The sequence below is a fragment of the Echiichthys vipera genome (genome assembly GCF_963691815.1).
Source record: "Echiichthys vipera genome assembly, chromosome: 17".
NCBI lineage: Eukaryota > Metazoa > Chordata > Actinopteri > Perciformes > Trachinidae > Echiichthys > Echiichthys vipera.
In genome coordinates, this window is record NC_139842.1 from 6,208,002 (window position 1) to 6,226,810 (window position 18,809).

The window sequence follows — 18,809 nt, forward strand, 5'->3', positions numbered from 1 at the left end:
TGAAGGCATTCCTGAGATATCGCATTCATAAGGGACGGCTTTCACGGACGCAAAGGCATTGAAACAACAAGTTCAACATCTGATCTATCCATTTTACCAGTCAATTGTGGTTCTGCTGAAGTACCATTATGCAGGGTGGCACATTACTTTCTGACTGCTGCACTGCACAAAACCATTTTTCTGCATTAAGGATATTCCTTTTTCTCTAAAGTGTTCGTGCGATCCAGTTAACGTCATTTAGTTTGCATACTGTTCCGAGTTTACTTTTTTTTGTCAATGTTCAAGCATTAACACAACACAAACTCCAAACTTTCTTAGAAGTACTATGTACATAGTATAACACTTGTACATAGCTTGGCAAGATGGTGTTGTCAAGGTTGTCTTGTGACAGGGCTCATTTTGACTGTCTGTGTGGCACAATAATAAACATTAAGTCAGTTATGTGTACTAAAAGTTCATTATACAAGGCTGTCATTCCTTGTTACTTGCTAAATATTGTGCAGAGTTTGTTGGAAACAAAACAAAGCCTCGGGTCTAAGCCTGCTGTGTACAGTGCAAAACAAAGAAGAAAGACTTCTCAGTGCCCTCTCCTGTCCGTTCACATTAATGTAAACATTGCATTTACGCTCATGAAGCAGCTCAGACAGGAGGTGGCCTTGTGGTCCAACTTTAGTTTCGGGAGAAATAAGAACACAAGGTTTTATTTCCTTGTTATTACATCAAAGCAGAAGGAGAGTTTCAACAGAAAGGTGCACTGCTGTTTTACAAACAGACCACAGCACAAACATGTAGCAGGGCGTGAAAATGTAATGTGCTCCGCAAACACCTGCAGCGCCGCAAAAGTTCTTGAAGCTTCTCCCCTCAACGTTACCCCTTGTTAGACTTTGTAAAACGTAAACAGGAAGAAAGAAAATAAACTGATGACTAATCTGCTGGTGTTGTTTACAGTCCTGGTCATATGATGATTCATCTTCATTTTGGCCTTAATGTTAAAATAACTAATGACACGGTGCTCTACTCAGCTCCATCCATGCTCCACCTCTTTGTCCAATTTTTGGATCAGTCAGGAGCAGACAACACCAGGCACTGCTGAGGTGTCGAAGGCCGGAGCCGCCCAAATTGAGCTTTGCAACTACCCTCAGAAACCTACGGGTGACATCACATATACTACATACTGTATTTTAATAGTTTATGACCAAAAACAAGATGTAAGTTCATTCGCACAGATCTCCTTACATGCTGAATCTGCAGCAGCCTACCATGCGTGGCCCCACTGTCCCTCACTGTTCTCTTTAACCATCAACCAACTGCCAATGACAACCCTGCGGAAGGGACCGTTAGTTCATACAGCCATGTCAAAATTCTTAATTTGCATACCAGAAGTAGGCAGTATAGGCACATGCAGTCCACACATATACTACTTTAATGATAATATGTTGGCAGCGTGATGAAATATCATCTTATTATACACTGTAAGTCAAACTGACCATAATGTACCAACAACATTGTCCTCGCCATCTGGAGGAAAATGCCTCGTGGTCTGGCTGCTGTGAAGAAACAGCTCACAATTTACTGACTCACTGCCTCTGATCATTTTATAAGTCAGATCAGAGCAACACATTTCCATACAGGCCTGACCCTGCAACAGGTTTCCCTTCTACATACAACCACGACCTTTGCTACAGGAATCAATGCACTGATGAGCACCTGGTTGCAGAAGGAGTGGGGTATGTATGAGAGAGGGAGGTTTCATAGTTGCTCATACATCAGGGCTTCAGTTAAGTTATGTACTAGTTATAACTGTGCAACAGTGGTGGAAGAAGTAGTGCGGTATTTGACTTACAATATAGTACTTCAATGCAAAAAACAGTGGTCCTAGTAGTAGTTTTAAGAACTACTAAGAGCATCAGAGGATGACCACTTATTGATTTATTATTACTGGGGATGTAAGAAGCTAATTTGAGCTGCTTTACAAACTGTTGGGTAGTTTACTCCTAAAATGCACACTAGTAAATAGAGTAAATAGTGCATTTCTTTACCTTCAAACTGCAGTCACAAAACTTGACAGTATATTATACCAAGTGCAAAGACTTGACATGTTTCAAGTCTGTTCTTCTACTTGAAAAAACACCATTATATTCTTACCGGAGTCATCAAAGGCAGGGAAGGAGAAGGGATAGTCGGCCAAAGACTTGAGCAGATCTGGGGCGTCGCTCCTGTCTCCGAAGAAGACTTGGTTAGTTGTCGACATGTTGACCAACCTGTGAGAGACAGTGGGTCTGCTGTTGTCCGAGACACGAGTGCAACTGAGTGAGAAGCGCTCCAGCTCTGAGTCAGCAGTCGACTTCACTCACTTTCTCACCAACTTTGCAGCGAGTCTCATCACGGGGACGCCTGCGTGTGTCCGGACAACCTGTATTGTAATGAGGAGGAGGCCACGCCCCCCAGGCCGTGTTGACACCACGAGAGCGGAGCACGCGTCCGTCAGTCACACCGCAGAGCCAATGAGAGAGCAGGGGGCGGGCTCTAACGTGAGCACAACAACAAACCTGTGCAGCAGAGCACATTTCTCTCCACGCACGGCCGCACGTGCAAGCCAGAGGAGGCCCGAGGCCCGGTCCACGCGAGCGCCCCGCGCCACCTTGTGACCTGTTTGAGTAGTGCATTTGAATGGTGATCGCTTTAAAAGCACAGAGTACATTACAGAGGCGGAGGAGGTTACCCTGCAGTAGCAATACTACACTGAAAATACAAGTAAGTAGTTCACGTTTAACTAGACAAACAGATAAACTCCTCCTCCTAGGGCGGCAGTAGCTTAGTCCATAGGTGACTTGGCTGGGAACTGTAGGGTCGCTGGTTAAAGTCCCTGTGTGGACCATGAATGGAGTGTGGACTGGTGGCTGGAGAGGTGCCAGTTCATCTCCTGGGCACTGCCGAGGTGCTGTTGAGCAAGGCACCGAACCCCCAACTGCTCAGGGCGCCGGTCACCGGCAGCCCCCTCGCTCTAACATCTCTCCTTAATTGCATGTATATGTGTCTGTGCGTGTGTGTGTATTTCGGGCCTGTGCGTGTAACATGATTAATAATAAGAGTGAAAATAAAGTAATTCTTCTTCTTCTTCTCATCATCATCATCGTCGTCATAATGCCAACATGAGGCATACATTATTCCAAAACATATAATATTGACTGCTGGTCAAAGCTATAGGGAAATGAACGATATATTGCAAATACTTATGGTCAAATTGTTTTTCAGCTATGTTTGCATATACTTTGTCCAGTACATAGTGTGTTAGATGTACATCATTTGGTTATTTCGTATGGATACATATTTTATGTATATCCAATGCTACTTCTGTGGATATCATTATAGGATGGAGGAAATGTGCATTTATTTGATAGTTCTATGTCTGAAAGGTGTTTCTTTTATGTGCAAGGGACGTGAGATTCATGGGTGGCAAGGGGAAAGGGTTGAGAGTGGTATGTTTGTGGTGTTTTTAAAAAAAAATATATAAACTTATCTCTTTTAGTCATTTCTCAACACCTTGATTTCATCAGTCTAGGGTTTAGAGGGTGGGGACAGATTGGGTGGATTGGGAGGGAACAAGGAAATGTAGGTGGGAGAGGAGGAGCAGGTTTCAGAACAAGAGAGATTTCACTGTGCCCTTGTTATTTTCAACCTCCACTGTGTAAATAATAAATAGATAAATAAAAATGTATCACAAAAAAATAAATAAAGCCAAGTGTGACACTGGTCTTTGGTGATTATAATATCATTAACCAGAATAGCACCCACACGCTCCATATAACAATACAAAAAGTCAAACCATACCACCACAAACACACGTCTTTTCTCGAGTGCAAATTGAAACTGAACGTGACAACCTTTAGAAATCATTTGTGAGGAGTATTTTAATGAAAAGTTAAGCCTTTGAACGTCCTCTCTGTCTGTTAACGGTGGAATGAAGTGCATTTAGTAATATTCTCTACTCAACCAGAACAAAACAATGTAACAAAAGTTTGTGTGAATGTAAAATCGATCAGAGCACACAAGGCTGCACATATGTGGTTAAAGAAGAACCTCTTGTGAATATTTTGTGATGAACGGTGTGTGTGTGTGTGTTTGTGGCACCAACATGGGCCTTACGATTTACAGCAATAATACTTTTTTAACTGATGTTTAAGATGAACAGACATGAGCAACGGTAGCTCTGAAAATGCTCCGTTAATGTTAGAAGAAATTCAAATATTTACCTAAATAAAAGTAAAAAGTGGCATGTTTAGGAACGCAAATTAACACAATGTATGTATTTTTTCAAGTGATCTTTTGGCAGGAAAAAAAAAAATTGTACACACTGCTAGTTTTAACATGCCACATACTGACTTTGGTCATGATATAAGAAACTGAGTGCTAGTTTGGCAGTGGCTGGCTGGAAAGTTAAAAAAAAAGATTCTCAGTCTTGAAGAAGAAAGTTGAACTTCCCAAAGTCAAACTCGTCAGGCATGATGAGCATGTCGTCCCGGGCTTTGGCCAGCTTCTGTCGCAGGAAATCCCGTCTCTCAGTCCACTCCTGCAGCTCCTCTAAGCTGTGGGCGTAGTCGCAGCTCACACCGTCAGAACAGCCTCCATCCAACCTGTAAAACATGATATTATGCAACACGAGCTGTGAACACAACACTGACATATCCCTCTAAAGTGGATAGGGTGTTAGTGCTATTTACACATCCAGCAGAAAGAGCAACATTAGCATTCACTTAACAAATGTTCAATATTCACACTTCTTTTAGCTTCGTTTTCATCTCCAGCTCTTGAGAGAAATATCTGGTTCTTTAGCTGCTAAATGCTCAACTACGTTCACTAGCTAGACTTTGTCGTTTGGTGCACAGCAGGTCTTGTCCTGTGATTCAAACAAACAACACTACAAAGAGGAATTTCTAACCAGTTAACTTTAGCAGTTAGTTGTTTTTTTTACACTGGCTGAATCCAAAACCTGATGCAGGAAAAGGTCTCACTTAGGGCAGACTTCAAAGCATGTGCCGGGGAAACGGTAGCTCCACGTCAGAGCTTCGTCTTCGCCCTCACAGCTGAACACGCGGTCCTTGTGCTTCTCAGTTGAGATGTGCTGCTGCCACTGCCGCTCACTGTTGCTGTGCCTACCACAAAGACGGCAGTGGAAGCCATTCTGAAATACAATAAAGAAGCGTTCTTCTTACAGTTAGGACACACAGGTAACAGATTTTTTACTTTACTGAACTGAAAAACAAATGTGTACCCACCATTGGCTCAGCATAGTCAGTTGGCATGACGATATATTTCTCTTCTAGGGCGGGCTGGGTGAGCATGGTTCCATCTGCTTGGCGATTGTGGGCAGTTAATGTCAGCCACATGTCATACATCTGCTGCATGTCCCGCACTACAGGCACAAATACAAACCGGTCATCAATTTGAGGATGTTGAGTGCCAGACTGAGTCAAAGTCAAACAACAGATTGAGGCCTGAACAGGTGCAGTGCTCTTACGTTTAAATATTTTGATCTAGATATCTGGCCATTTTAGCAACATTTCAAAACCGTATATGCTTGCGGCTGCTGCTCTAGGCTACATGAGATGCTACTAGCATAACACACCTTAACACCTCTGAGTTGGTTGAGTTGCATTGCGGTAATGTAGACTCCATGTTTGGACAAGAGGAATGCATGTAATTAAAAAAAAGACGATATTTCTGGTTCTGCGGCATCAATTTTGATACATAGTCATAAAAGTATTGTAATAACTCACAGTCATTATTCTTCATGTACATCCACATGTCCCTCTCCTCTTGGCTGTGAGCAAAGGTGCAGTTCCCAGAGTAGTTACATTTCCTTTTCCCCAAAATCTGGGTACATATCTGCCAGGAGAAACAAAGATTATAATGCGCAGTATAAACTTTCAACAACAGCGCAACAGGCAAACGTACAAATTTCAGCTTTAGACCACTAGTTATTGGCCATATCTGGACACATCCGATCTGACAAGAGTTTCCGGTCTTTTCACGGTGCTTTTCCTGGGTGATTGCCACTGAAGTGCAAGTAGAATTAATGTATACTTTTAAAATGAAATATACAGTAGAGATCAAAATTAGAGAACAAAGTATTAATTCTGGAATTTTTTTTGTGTGTGTAAAAAGCAGTGAGAAAAATTAGAGAACATTTCAGATCCCTCCCAGTTTATTGGTGTTAATGTGGCGCTTAGTGACAATTTACTTTAGTGTTGGACACACCCTATTTATCTGGCAGCTCTCCTGGTTACTTTGTTCTCTAATTTTGATCTCTACTGTACGTACACAGACATTTCTATACAGTATTAGTATATGAAAGTGACTCGAGGAGAGAAAACAGTAAGAAAGCTTGGATGACGCTCAACCTGAGCATGGTGGTGGTATACACTCAAAGTGGAAATTAAGTTGCTTTTACGGCATATTTTGGAGTCTTTGAAGCACGTCATTTTATTGTGAAGGACATTTGGACGACTAGCAGGGCTGAGCGTTCAGGGTGTCAGAGTAGGGCCAAGGATAGCACACGGCTAATCCACTGGTATTATACCGATAAAGTTAGAGTAAAAGGTTAAAACGCTATCTGGTTAGAAAGGTAAGTAAGTAGTTTTACATCATTAAATTAACTGAGAACATTACACGGCCATTTATAATTGTAGATCTTAAGACAAAAAACTCTCCGACTGATGACAATCACTGTAAACATATAAGACACGAACAGTGAGAAAGACCTTTGCTCATCAATGTGGGAATGTCTTTGATGAATCGGAGCGCTTGGCTGAAACGACTTGTTGTATTAAAGCGCATAAGAGCAGAGAGGGAGTACACCTACATCGTACTGCACAGGGAAGTTCTTGGCATGTGGCAGCGGACGGACCTGAACCCATTTACTTCTCCCCAAAGACTTGACCAGCAGTATCCATCTCTCTTTAACCCACCTGAAGATGACGACACAAGAAGAGGACAGAGGCTGAAACATGCATTATCAAATTAGCTCACTGTGATTTACCAGTTTTATATGTGGACATCATTTAACCTTTCACCTTTTTTCAGGCAAGCTTGAAAATATCTTTTACACAGTAAATAAATGTATTATTTAATACCTTTTCCAGACTTTTATGGGAACTATGCAAATGAACCAGCTTTAACTCACGTGTGCCTGGCCTTTGCAGTGCAATACTTGAGGCCTTTGTCCGGCTCACTGATCAGGCCGTCCCGCCAGCACTGAGCACAGGCGAACTTCATGTTCATGTTCAGACTCTTCCCAGCTCCTCCTCCTCTGGCTTTGCTCCCACCGCCTCCAGAAGACAACTGCTTACGAATAAATGATGGTTAAGTGATAGTCATCCCAAAACATTTCTCCATCTTTTACTTGTCATCTGCAAAAATCAACTAGTAGTAATAATTATCTCAAGGGCATTTTTCAAAGAATATTTATGAGACGAAATGTGACAGCTCTTCACCGAAAGCTCCGTAATTTACAAAAGACTTTCAAAAAAATTGCAGTCCTTAATGAGGCCAGCTGTGAGGTGACTGCATCACAGTTACAAAAAAGAAGAACAAACAGAGAGGACGCTGGACAAGTTGACCAACAACAAACTGTGACAGTGTCTGTCTAATGCCCAAACAACATAGTGTTTCAATAAAACTATAAAAAAAATACTAATAAAATGGTTTCTTACTCTATTTCCTTTCTGTTTGCTTGTGTTTTGCTCCTGCTTCTCATGATACTTTGTGGATACTTTCACAATCTCGTCAGGGCTGATACCTGAAAAGAGCACGAGCAAACACAGAAATAACGTTGCCACTCATTTTTAAGAGAAACAGCACATGCTGTCGGCTATAACTACACTGTTTTGATATTTTTATTCAAGCGAACAAATTCAATTGCTGGATTCTATTATTTCCGCTGCATGTATCTGATGGACTTCACCTGTGTCTCGCTGCACCCTCCAGGTTTTGAGCTCTATGACGGAGTGGGCAAAATAGCAGCTGTCCTCTCTCTGGCAGCCGTACCGGATGGCTTGGCGGCACAAATCCAAGTTGCAAAGGACACTCAGCAGCCGCACCTTTCTGTAGTTCACACTGTGGGTCCTCACCACAAATGCCAAGCACCTGAAAAAAAAATCAAAGTGTGTTAGAGAGAAAGAAGCAAGAAGTAGAAGAGTTAGTGTATCTGTGAAATGAGCGAGGGCGGAGGACGAGGACTCTTAGCATGTTGTACAAAAGCTCACTTATTGGCATCAAAGGTATGGCGAGCATCCAAGTTAGAGCAGATGGTGTGATTGTCTCTACAGCGTTTACTGATGATTGTAGGTTTACTGTCATAACATTCCTAGAGAGACACAAACACAAAGAGACAGGAAAGAAGGGAACAAAAAAAAGACATTTGGAGATTAAAAAGATGACTGTCATTAAATGATTAATGAATAAAATATGATACAACAAAATGCTGTGTAAATGTTCAAGACACACAGACATATGAAGATTAAAAAGGAACACAGTTAAACAAATGCAATTAGTGAGCTAATAAGTTTCATTTTCAAGTCACCTGAAATGTACAAGTATCATGTTTTAATGTTACGGTAGCGCCCCCCTGTGGGTGGAATTATGAGATGTGGTTGTATGTACAACATCCCCAAATTTGGTTGCAATCCAATTTAGCATTGAGGAGAGTCGGCCCTTTTAGTGCATCGGGTCTGTAATAGTTTGGTAACCACTTACAGGAGGTTGAATTACAAATGGTAAGAAATAGCCTAAAACATACTCATGGATTTTGTTCGGTATCATCTAAATATGGTGTCGTGAAGATAGTATATGTGCAAAAAGAAGAAAAAAATGTGTTAACCAAAAACGTGCGTGACATCGGTCAAATCAGCACCCGCCAAGCAACACACTGAAAATACTGGTTTGCTATGCCTCACAGTTCATGGGTTATTAGCCAAAACACATAAAACATGCAATAACTGAACACATGCTGGCTCTCTAGCTGCCATGTTTTAATTTTTTAAGCATTTCCACATGGGGCACCTGTCCTTTTAAATAGTATACAAAAATCACAGAAGCAGTTTAGCATAAAGAAACATATAAACATAAATCTCCTGTGTGCGTAGTGTTCACACCAGCTTCACACCAATAGCAAACCAGCACAAACTCACCAGGGTTCTATCCCTGCGGGGTTTAAACCCTAATTATTTAAACGGCATAAGAGCACTAACCTGACAGAGGAACATAAACATGCCCTTGTGCTCCTGCAGAAGGCGGATGATGCTGTTTACAGGGTCCAGTTTGAAATCTGCCGTTTCAAACAGCTGGTTTCTGTCCAGAGTCCCCTTCCTCTCCTCTGTCCAAACGTCGATCTCCAGCTGGTTGTAGGCAAACGTGCATTTCTCTCCGTACTTACACAGGCCCAAATCCCCGGACTTCAGCAGCTCTGACATGTAAGAAAATACAAAGCTCATTCTGGCACAGGGGCTAGTGTGACATAAACGCAGTAATGTTAATCACTCATTTATATTACAAGTTCCCTCTTTAACAGTTTCCCTTAACCCATGTGTCGTTCAACAGCTCCTTCACATTCAACGGTTTCTGACCGATCAAAAGCAGCAGAGTTGCTTTTGTTTGAATGGGAAAACTATAAACACCAAACATCGGATACCTTCCCCAAAAGTACCAAGTTGTATCATAGAAATCCAAAAATCAAAACTGCCTTCCCTGTTACAACTCGTCACCAAATATGATGAAACACAAAGAAGTGTTCACATGAAGACAACACTGTAGAGAATATTATATAGTAATTATATTCTGATCTGAACTCTGAGTCAGGAATTGACCCTGCGAAGGCTCAAGGAGGACAGCCATGGTGAAGTAAGTGACAAATGCTCGACAGGATGGGCCTCCTCGAACTAACCTGCTACTCCCCCCAACATTTCATTATGTGATGTTTCAGCTCCAAAGTAATCTCCGTCCATATTAACACGCATTAAATATCAAAGGACCATTCACATGTGTAATCTTTTTTCCTTGCTTCCTTAAATCCATAAAAATATTTATAAAAAAGGTGCAACTTTTGATACTGAAAGTAAATCTAGTCGGACCGCGTGAGGCTCCGCAGCAGCCTCAGTTCAGAACAGAACTCACTAGACAGGGAATCACGAATCACAAGAGATTATCGTGCGTTCACTTACTGCAGGTTTAGAAAACATGTGGAAACAAAAGAATGAAAATAATGTGATTTGTTACTTTCTGGTTTTGTAAAACTAATGAATTGTTTCGATCCAACACCCAATATTATTCTTATTTGATTTATTACTATAATTGTTTTTAAGTGTACAAAGACACACAAATCAAAAACACACCATGTTGTCATGACACATGCACTACGCAAATCAGATTAACTACAATAACGTGCAATTTACAATGAATGCCAACAGAAGAGATCCTGACCAATTAATATTTGAGTTTGAGATCCTTACCCCTGCAAAGTACAAACGGCCCACTGAAGGTTGGCCAGGTGTGCATCTGTCGCACCCTGGTCCACTCCGAAGGATGACCTGCCTTTCGTCTACATAACAGAACGTCTCGCTCGCAGCTGTGGACCAGGTCTGGCTTGTGAACAAAAGTATAAATGCCTTGACCTGAAAAGATTTTTAAGATAAAGAGAGAGAGATATTCAAAAGGACAAAAAACGTAGGAGTAGATGCTCAGTTTTTGAAGCTCTACAAAGAGATATTTTCTTATCTCCACTGGCATATTCTGAACTGATTTCTGCATTTGACCATTGCCATTTCAGGAACATAACAAGACATGCTCAAATCAGGGATTATTAAAGGGCATTAAATGATTTCTGGCATCACTACAGTTAGTTTGAGACGGGCCTGGGCTGCTGACGAACCTTTCTGGGGGAAACAGGCGGAGCAGGCCTGCAGGAACTCATGGGTGGAGGACAACGGGTTAGAGCCCAGCACGTGGTTGTTCTCCTTCTGTTTCCACGGTGAGAATAAGAGTTCAGTTGATGCTAACAAAATAGACAACAACAGAGCGTGTTACACAAGCAAGATAAGGAGTCTTACTTTGTAGTTATTCTTTGGAGATCGCATTACTTGAGCTGTAGCAGTGTGAGGGTCTGTGGTACCTGAGGAGGAATAAAGAGGAAGTAAAAAAACATTTGTGTGTGTAATGTGTACACACTTTGTACATGCTGTAGAACATTTACTACAAACATACATTTCAAGTGTAACTGGAATAAATAATTATGAGTTCAATAGTGTGTGTGTGTGTGTGTGTGTGTGTGTGTGTGTGTGTTAAGTGTAAGCTAAATCCGACTAATATTTATTGTGCACATTAAGGTTGTGGAGCTTCACAAGAGACTATTTCATTGACTGTTTTATAAAAGGCTCAGCTGAAATAAAGGCTTGAGTGCAGGATTAAGAAAACTGTCTGCTGCAGGGCTCTACCAGGAGGGCGACTGAGTGAAATTCAACTCTTCTTTATTTGGGAGGGGAGAGGAGAGACGCACTTAGTTGAGACCTGCACTATATTGAGTGCCAGATACGGTACGTGTATGCTTTCTGTTTCATTGTTGTTGGTTTTTAATGTAAAATACTAGATATATAAGGGCTCTAAAAGTACTTAAAATACAACTATGTGAAACAAAACCTGTCACTCTTTGATCGATCCATTTGCTGTTATGATCTCTAAAAGATCAGGCCTCCTGATTTGCCAATAATATAATAAGTCACAAAGAAATCATAATCACCAGTAAAGCTAAAACTGGAGAGCGAGTCCAGGCCTGTTCCCCCGGTGGAGATTGCTGGTAAAGCTGCCACAGCACCTTCCACTGAAGGAAACGAGTCCAGGGCATCGAGGGAGTCGAGCAGCTCCACAGATTTAACACCAATCTGAGGGACTTCCCCACTCTGACCACATGGATCACAGACCGTCTCCGGGGGATCTAGTTCATCTAGCAAATCATCGAGGGACCTTTGCCCTGCGTCCAGTTCTGTTCTGGACTCATTCCCAGCGCCAGCAGCACTTGGAGTGGTATCCAAAAAGTCATCCAGGGAATCAAGGCCATCCAGAACATCCAGCGGCGAAGAGGGCAGTGCTAAGTTTGAAGCACCCCCACCATCTCCAATTCCAGGGGTCAAGAGGACGTCGAGGGCATCCAGTGTCGCCGTTGTGGTGCTACACCCTCCACCAGTAAAGGAGTCCAGGGAGTTGAGGTGGCTGACGGCCGAGCCGAAGAAGGCCGGGGGTAGCTGGGGTGTTGGGGCAGGGAGGACAGAAGGAACTGTGCGTTGGCAGGTGGGTGTCCTGCTGGGGATTAAGAATGATGCCTGGGTTGGGGTCTGGAAAACATCGAGAAGGAAACTGGAGTGAAGAGGAAGATGGAGTGAAAAGCGAAACAGTGGCAGAGACATGAATAACCCGATAACAGACGAGGTCAGACAGAGTCACCGATGGGGTCGGACACAGTTTCATTGACTCAACTGCAGTTCTCTGCTTCTGGCTATTATCTATTATTATGCTTTTCCGGCTTAGTAATCCTCTACCACCAAGGAGTTAGCTCACTTGTCTGCAAGGACAAACACAGCACTAGAGTTAACTGTATAAGTAATATGATCTGATAACTAGAAGTAAAATAAGACTAAAACACCCAGATTATCAAACAAAAAAGAAACAAGTGAGGTTGACTAATTGTGATAAAAACTAAAAAGAACAGGTTTGACACAGGACTAAGACTAAATTAATAAATAGTTGACCACATGGTAGCACAAACACAGCGTTTACCTCAGTTGGCTGCTGCTCATTAGGGAAGCAGTCGAGCAGGCTGTCCAGGTCACATCCAATCAGCTCAGAGTCTTCCAAAGCGTCCACCGTGACAGGGACTGAGGAGACAGCAGGTTGTTGGTAGCCGGAAGCTGGGGAGGGAATGGAGCAATGAGGCATGCTGGGAATGCTGACTAATGGAATTTATTCATTTGGACCTCTTTTGTAATCGATTTTTTTGTACACATACTTAAAGAACTTCATCATGAAAACAGAGGTGGAGACACACGCAAAACCATTCTGATCAAGTCAAACTACAGAATTCACACCTGGTGCGAGGCCGCTCAGAGGATTCATGTCATTTCCTGCAGGAGCAGCAGACAAGCTTCCATTTGTGACACCTCTCGTGATTAGTGAGCCTTCCTGGGAAAAACAAGATAACAGACTGGATATGAGAGACACAGCCAACTGAGGACCAATTAAGAACAAATCTGCACCATGTCTGCATTAGTTTTGGGAAATATGACGATATATACTGTACGTCGAGTGACGGCAAAACTAGTCAATTATCAGTGATTTTCTCTACTATAAATTCCGTGGTAGTCGTTTTTTTTGTTTTTCTGGATGCTAATAGCTCATTACATTGCATATCCAATCAACAATATTTTAGCATCAATGTAAGGTATTTAATTCACTGGATAATCAAAAATGGTTGATTTAGATAAATCCTTTTTACTACAAATATACTAAGTCGTGATGTCCATATCAATATCCAAATATGAAATTGTGATCTAAGATTTTATCCATGCCCATCCCTACACTACATCCCAAAACAATAATCAATTTACTAACCTTTGTGCCGACATAGGGTTTTCGATTTTTTAGTCCCAGATGGATGGCAAGCTCCTGTGCGAGCTCATTCACTTGTTTGTCCTGTCAAGAGTTAAACAGAAAAAGAAACAATCAAACCATTACATCAGAGGGTCTGTCATATAAACATGTAGTGTAACCCACCTATTACCAACTTGGAAAAGCAATTTTATCTTGTCTTGCGTTTACTATTCAAGTAACCAATGCTAAAAAGAAATCACATAATTTAGCACTTTTTAAATACACAAGATAACATATAGCTGTCGTTATTGTGGCGATAATGTCAAGGAGAGGAGTGTCTTCGTGAGAACCGAGTGTTGTGGAAATGGATTTCTTCAATAAAGATCAACAAACAGGATCAGCTTTTTCTCCGCGGTTTATTTTGACTAAGTATTTTCCTCTGCAGACAAAAATACGTTCATCCCTGCTTCCTCACAAGGCTCAGAGTTTAGCAGGAATGACCCCGAGCCCACTGGTGTTCAGCCTTTTAGAGGAGGAGAAACCCCGTCCAGACAGACAGGGTCACAAGGTAATAGACAGAACGAGCTAAGCCTTGGTTGGGTGACGTCTTAAGACCAAACAAAACATGCCTTAACATTAAAAGCACGTTTGCACATATACTATACTATATATATACTAAAATATTCCAAAACAGTCGTCAAGACGCACAAAAACTCAGAGGTCTATGGAAAGATTTGTAAACAAAGCGACGCATCGCGATGACGTCAATCAATGCGTGTGACATGTTACGGCGTGATGACGTATAGGCAGCAAGAAGCATTCGCTGAGGCCCAGGCAGTGTAATTACAAATGGGCCTGGCCCGCAAGGGGGTTGGGGGTGGGGGGGGACAAGTACCCTAAAGCACGGGGCACGGTACGGACGGACAGTGTGAGTGCGCCCTTAGACATATTAGCACGGACTCTCCCAGTTTTCTCTTTCCTTTACCAGACGAGTAATGAGCAGACAGTCCGTGGTGCAGTTGTAGGCCTCCTTGTACTTTCCGAGCTCCTTCAAACAAAGCGCCTTCCTGTACAGGGCCCTGCGGCTTTCCTTATACACATTCAGAGCTTTGTCGCAGTCCTTCACGACTGCATCATACTGCCCCTGTGGGAGACATGAGAGAAGAAAGTGAAGGACATGGTTCGGAGTCACAATCCCAAAAAGATGTCTTGTTTTTTTCTTTACACGAGTGCAGATAGGGAAGTATCAGTGTTGACAGTCAGTCAACAAAAGAGCTTGGCTGGATGATCAAGGACTCATGCATGTCATGGACCTTTGGACAGCCCCATTAACCCTTAACTGCCTCAGTGATGGGGAAATGACCAGACAGAAATATATTTATACATTAAAAACCTTTCTATCTAGGGATTATCTATTTAGGTATACATTTTTTTTTAAAAACCCTCCAAAAACTGCCAAATCCCCATCAAAATCTAACATCAGCTTGCTGACAGGCTTCAATGGCAAGGCTAATGTGTTGTTAGCATTGCCATTGTAAGCATTATACATCATATTTAGCAGGTGCAATGTTTACCACATCACCATTTCAGTTTAATACGTTGGCATGCTAACATTTGCTAATTTGCACTAAACGCAAAGTTCAGCAGAGGATGATGGGAATGCGATTAGTTCTGCAGGTATTTGATCATAAACTAAAGTATTGGACAAATTGAAATGTTGACCTGATGGTAGCACTTAAGGAACCATTAAAAGATTACCAGAGTTATTACAATTATCCTGGACGCATCCGCATGAAAGTATGTACAAACTTTCATGGCAATCTATAGAATAGCTGTCATGATATTTCAGTATGGACCTGAGGAGAAAAGTGTAATTCAACTGTGGAAGGAACATGTCTTTTTAATGTCATCTTTACGTGAGTTTCTATTCTGTGCTCACTACTTTGTACCATCACATACTACCCTAAGATTTACTCCTGGTTTCTCTCAGATATGCGTTGGCCTCCCTTGAACCCATGCTAAATCCCTCCCTGTGACTTTTTTGTTGAATGTTTTGAATGGTCAACATCTCTCTCACAGCATTCATGTATTGCCTCTGTGTCAATGGTGCAAATCAACAGCCTGCACTGTATCATGTGGGGGCTTTCTCCTGCTGCAACATCATAAATGACGTATCATTTATATTGTGAAAATTGTTCCTGATTGGAAGATGCAGAGGATCAACCTCTGGCATGTTATTGGATAGTAAAAATTACAAGTTGAGGCTGGTTGAAAAATGAGGTCAACTCGCCATTATTATGAGTTGATTCCCTTTTATCTGGTTCCACAAGTGACTGACTCAGGCACAGATCCGGTCTGGGTGTGGATAGTTGTTTCTCAAAGGAATTAGTCACAGCTGCACACGTCCTACCAAAACAACAGCTGTCCTCATCTTTCACATGTGTCTGTCTGAGCTGCACTGATGCTCATTGAAACAATCTACTAAACAATCTGTTTCTTACCATACTGTGGTAGGCAGCAGCCCGGTTGACGTACAGGCTCTCCAGGAGAGCTTCGGGGATCTCGATCTCCTCTGCTGCAGCGTAGTCTGAGACACTTAAGCCTTCACTGAACTCTCGCACCGCCTGCTCCCAGTGTCCGTCTCTGAACGAGGCATTTCCCTCCTCCAGAAGGTTGCACACCAACCGGGTCAGGAAGTCCTGGGAGGAGGAAAAGAAAGACAGGAATGAGATGCTTGTGATGTGTCCCCAAAAGAGTGGGTACCATGACTAAAATAGTCACAACTCACAGCTTTTATTAATGATCTTATATTCTATATTTAGGTTCACGTTGGTGTGATGCGGAGGTGGAGTGTCTACTGCAGATTTGGTCGATGAAAATATTCAAAAACAGTCGACAAGACGCACAAAAACTCTGAGGTCTATGGAAAGATTTGGAAACAAAGCCACACACACGCGATCAATGCGTGTGAAGTGTTACGGCGTGATGTCGTATGGACAGCAAGAAGCATTGGCCGAGGCCCTGGCAGTGTGAGTACAAACGGGGCTGGGGCGCGGGGGGAGAGGGAGGGGGGACAAGTACCCTAAAGCCCGGGTCGCGGTGCGGAAGGACAGTGTGAGTGCGCCCTGAGTCTACAGGACAGCCATGAGCCACTGTGAGGTTGTAATTACAGTGGGGCTTCAAACTAAATTTGATGTCGGCATGCTAACATCAAAGTCATTAAGTAATAACTTTATAGACATGTCACTTAAAACGAGAATATCAACCGTATGAGGAAAAACTGTGCTCTCCTGCACTGAGACTCTTGTGCTGTCTGTTGTATTCATCTTTATAGTTACAGTTATTATCGTAACTGTTGCTTTTGTGGCCGCTTGCATCTCTGGGCCTATTCTGTCTGCCGTCTCTCTTTCTCCTATCTCCCCAACCAGTCAAGAAAGATGGTTGTCCCCCATAGAGCTGGGTCTGTTCAACGTTCCTACCTGTTAAAAAGGAAGGTTTTCGTCCCCACTGTGTGCCCTAGATTGCTGGATTTATGTTGTATACAATAACTATGAATCGGTATTATTATTTTTTATTAAAGATAGTGCCACTTGTTGCTGCTCATGGGGGAATTTTTGGGTCTTGAGATAACTTTTGTGCAAATAAAACTAAAGGAACCATCCTCTAGGGAACATTAATGTCTGTGCAAAATGTAATGGCAATGTATTCAACAGTTGTTGGATGTATGGACAGGAGGGATGATAACAGTGACTTGTAACGATATTAAGACAACTTTGAAAATAATTCTGAAGTGCTACACCAGGGGTGCCCAGTCCTGCTCCTGGAGAGCTACTGCCCTGCATGTTTTAGGTTTCTCTCTGCTCCAACACACCTGAGTCTAATGATGTGCTCGTTATCAAGCAGCTGAAGCTTGTCACAGGTTTGATAATCTTTAGAGTCAGGTGTGTTAGAGCAGAGAGAAACCTGAAACACACAAGACAGTGGCCCACCAGGAGCAGGATTGGGCACCCCTGTGCTACACTGTGTCCAAGGAGAGAATGGGCAAACTATGTTAAAAAAGTGTCCAGTCAGGGATGTCAAACTGATCCAGTAAAGGGCCGCTGTGGCTGCAGGTTTTCAATCCAACCAAGCAAAAACACCTGATCCAACAAATCAGGTGATAAGAGTAAGTCGAGTCAGGTGTGCTCTTGCTTGGAATGAAAACCTGCAGCCACAGCGGCTCTTTACCTTCTTTACTGGATCCGTTTGACACATGGGCTTTGCATGCAGCCAGGAACAAACAGGGAGATGTTAAGAAAGAAAAGACACGAAGGAATGTATGGGAGAAACACAACCGAAAGCCCACTGGTGGTGTCTATGACTTCTGCAACAACCAAGGGATTGTAGATTATAAAAAAACAAAACAAGGCAGTGCATGAGTGAAGAGACAGTGGAGACAGACACAACACTGAGACTGTAATAACAGCGGGTACCTGGTAGCCTTCAGGATCTGGATAAGCCAGGGAAGACCTAGAACACAAGATGTAAACTTACTTAGCAAAGTACTGAGTCAGCCTGGTTACCAGGAATAGGAGCAATTCACATTTGGTTTCACTTTCGGTCAGAATGCAAATAAGATTAAACAAAAAAACCATCTCACTGTATAAATGCCAGAGATTTGCTTATCTCCTCTTTGCGTTTCTGCCTGGCAGGGTCCATGCTTGATCCCTGGAGGAGAAGAAGACAAAGAGACACAGGCGTGATTAGACGTTAGTCGCAAACACAGCATGTTGTTGTGTTTGTTTAGTGACTGTCACATCTGCTGGTGTACGTGACACCCACGTCCTTCGAGGGTAGAAGGCGACAAACAACCACCTTTGTGCAGAAACACTCACCAAGCATGTGCACGTGTTAATTAAGTATTACATTAAAACATTAAAAAAAAAAAATACAGCATGCAAGCCCCCTGGCTATGATGGCGCGTGTGGGCCAACTTCAGTCACACCCACCTAAATAAGGAAGTTCATTGAACCGAGGAAAAGTTTAAAGAGCGGGTCATTTAGTGTCCGAGGAGTAAATACGGAGAGCTTCCTGCAGATGATACACAGCGAGCCGAGCAGAGACAGAGGCTCGTCGAGGTTTTGTGTGTGACTTGAGTTAAGTTTCGATTACAAACCTCCACACTGGCCCTTTAATGA

General features: G+C 42.5%; 1 protein-coding gene across 3 annotated transcripts; it reads right to left on the minus strand.

Moving 5' to 3' along the window:
• Positions 1-3,864: 3,864 nt before the first annotated feature.
• On the minus strand, positions 3,865-18,742 carry LOC310959533 (zinc finger CCCH domain-containing protein 7B-like). Of its 3 annotated transcripts, none has more exons than XM_083930909.1 (22): positions 18,621-18,742; positions 18,272-18,339; positions 18,105-18,141; positions 16,134-16,331; positions 14,618-14,776; positions 13,654-13,734; positions 13,131-13,224; positions 12,823-12,953; positions 11,789-12,380; positions 11,103-11,164; positions 10,925-11,012; positions 10,506-10,667; positions 9,249-9,463; positions 8,265-8,365; positions 7,964-8,145; positions 7,713-7,798; positions 7,184-7,341; positions 6,863-6,968; positions 5,778-5,886; positions 5,277-5,413; positions 5,013-5,182; positions 3,865-4,634 (listed from the first exon to the last, which is right to left on the minus strand). In XM_083930909.1, exons 2-22 carry the CDS (start codon positions 18,328-18,330, stop codon positions 4,454-4,456), a joined length of 3,108 nt encoding a protein of 1,035 aa, XP_083787035.1. In that variant the 5' UTR covers positions 18,331-18,339; positions 18,621-18,742; the 3' UTR covers positions 3,865-4,453. The 3 variants fall into 3 exon arrangements, with proteins under 3 accessions (XP_083787035.1, XP_083787036.1, XP_083787034.1); XM_083930910.1 differs by having other exon boundaries at positions 11,103-11,155; positions 18,507-18,717; XM_083930908.1 differs by having other exon boundaries at positions 18,507-18,717.
• Positions 18,743-18,809: the final 67 nt, after the last annotated feature.

Coding starts and splice junctions, on each gene's coding strand:
- LOC310959533 (XM_083930909.1), bottom strand. CDS start 18,330: ATGGACCCTGCCAGGCAGAAACGCAAAGAGGAGATAAGCAAATCTCTG. Junction 12,381..12,822: donor ATGAGCAGCAGCCAACTGAG/GTAAACGCTGTG, acceptor GATGTTTTCCAG/ACCCCAACCCAGGCATCATT. Junction 7,799..7,963: donor GAGGGTGCAGCGAGACACAG/GTGAAGTCCATC, acceptor TGCTCTTTTCAG/GTATCAGCCCTGACGAGATT.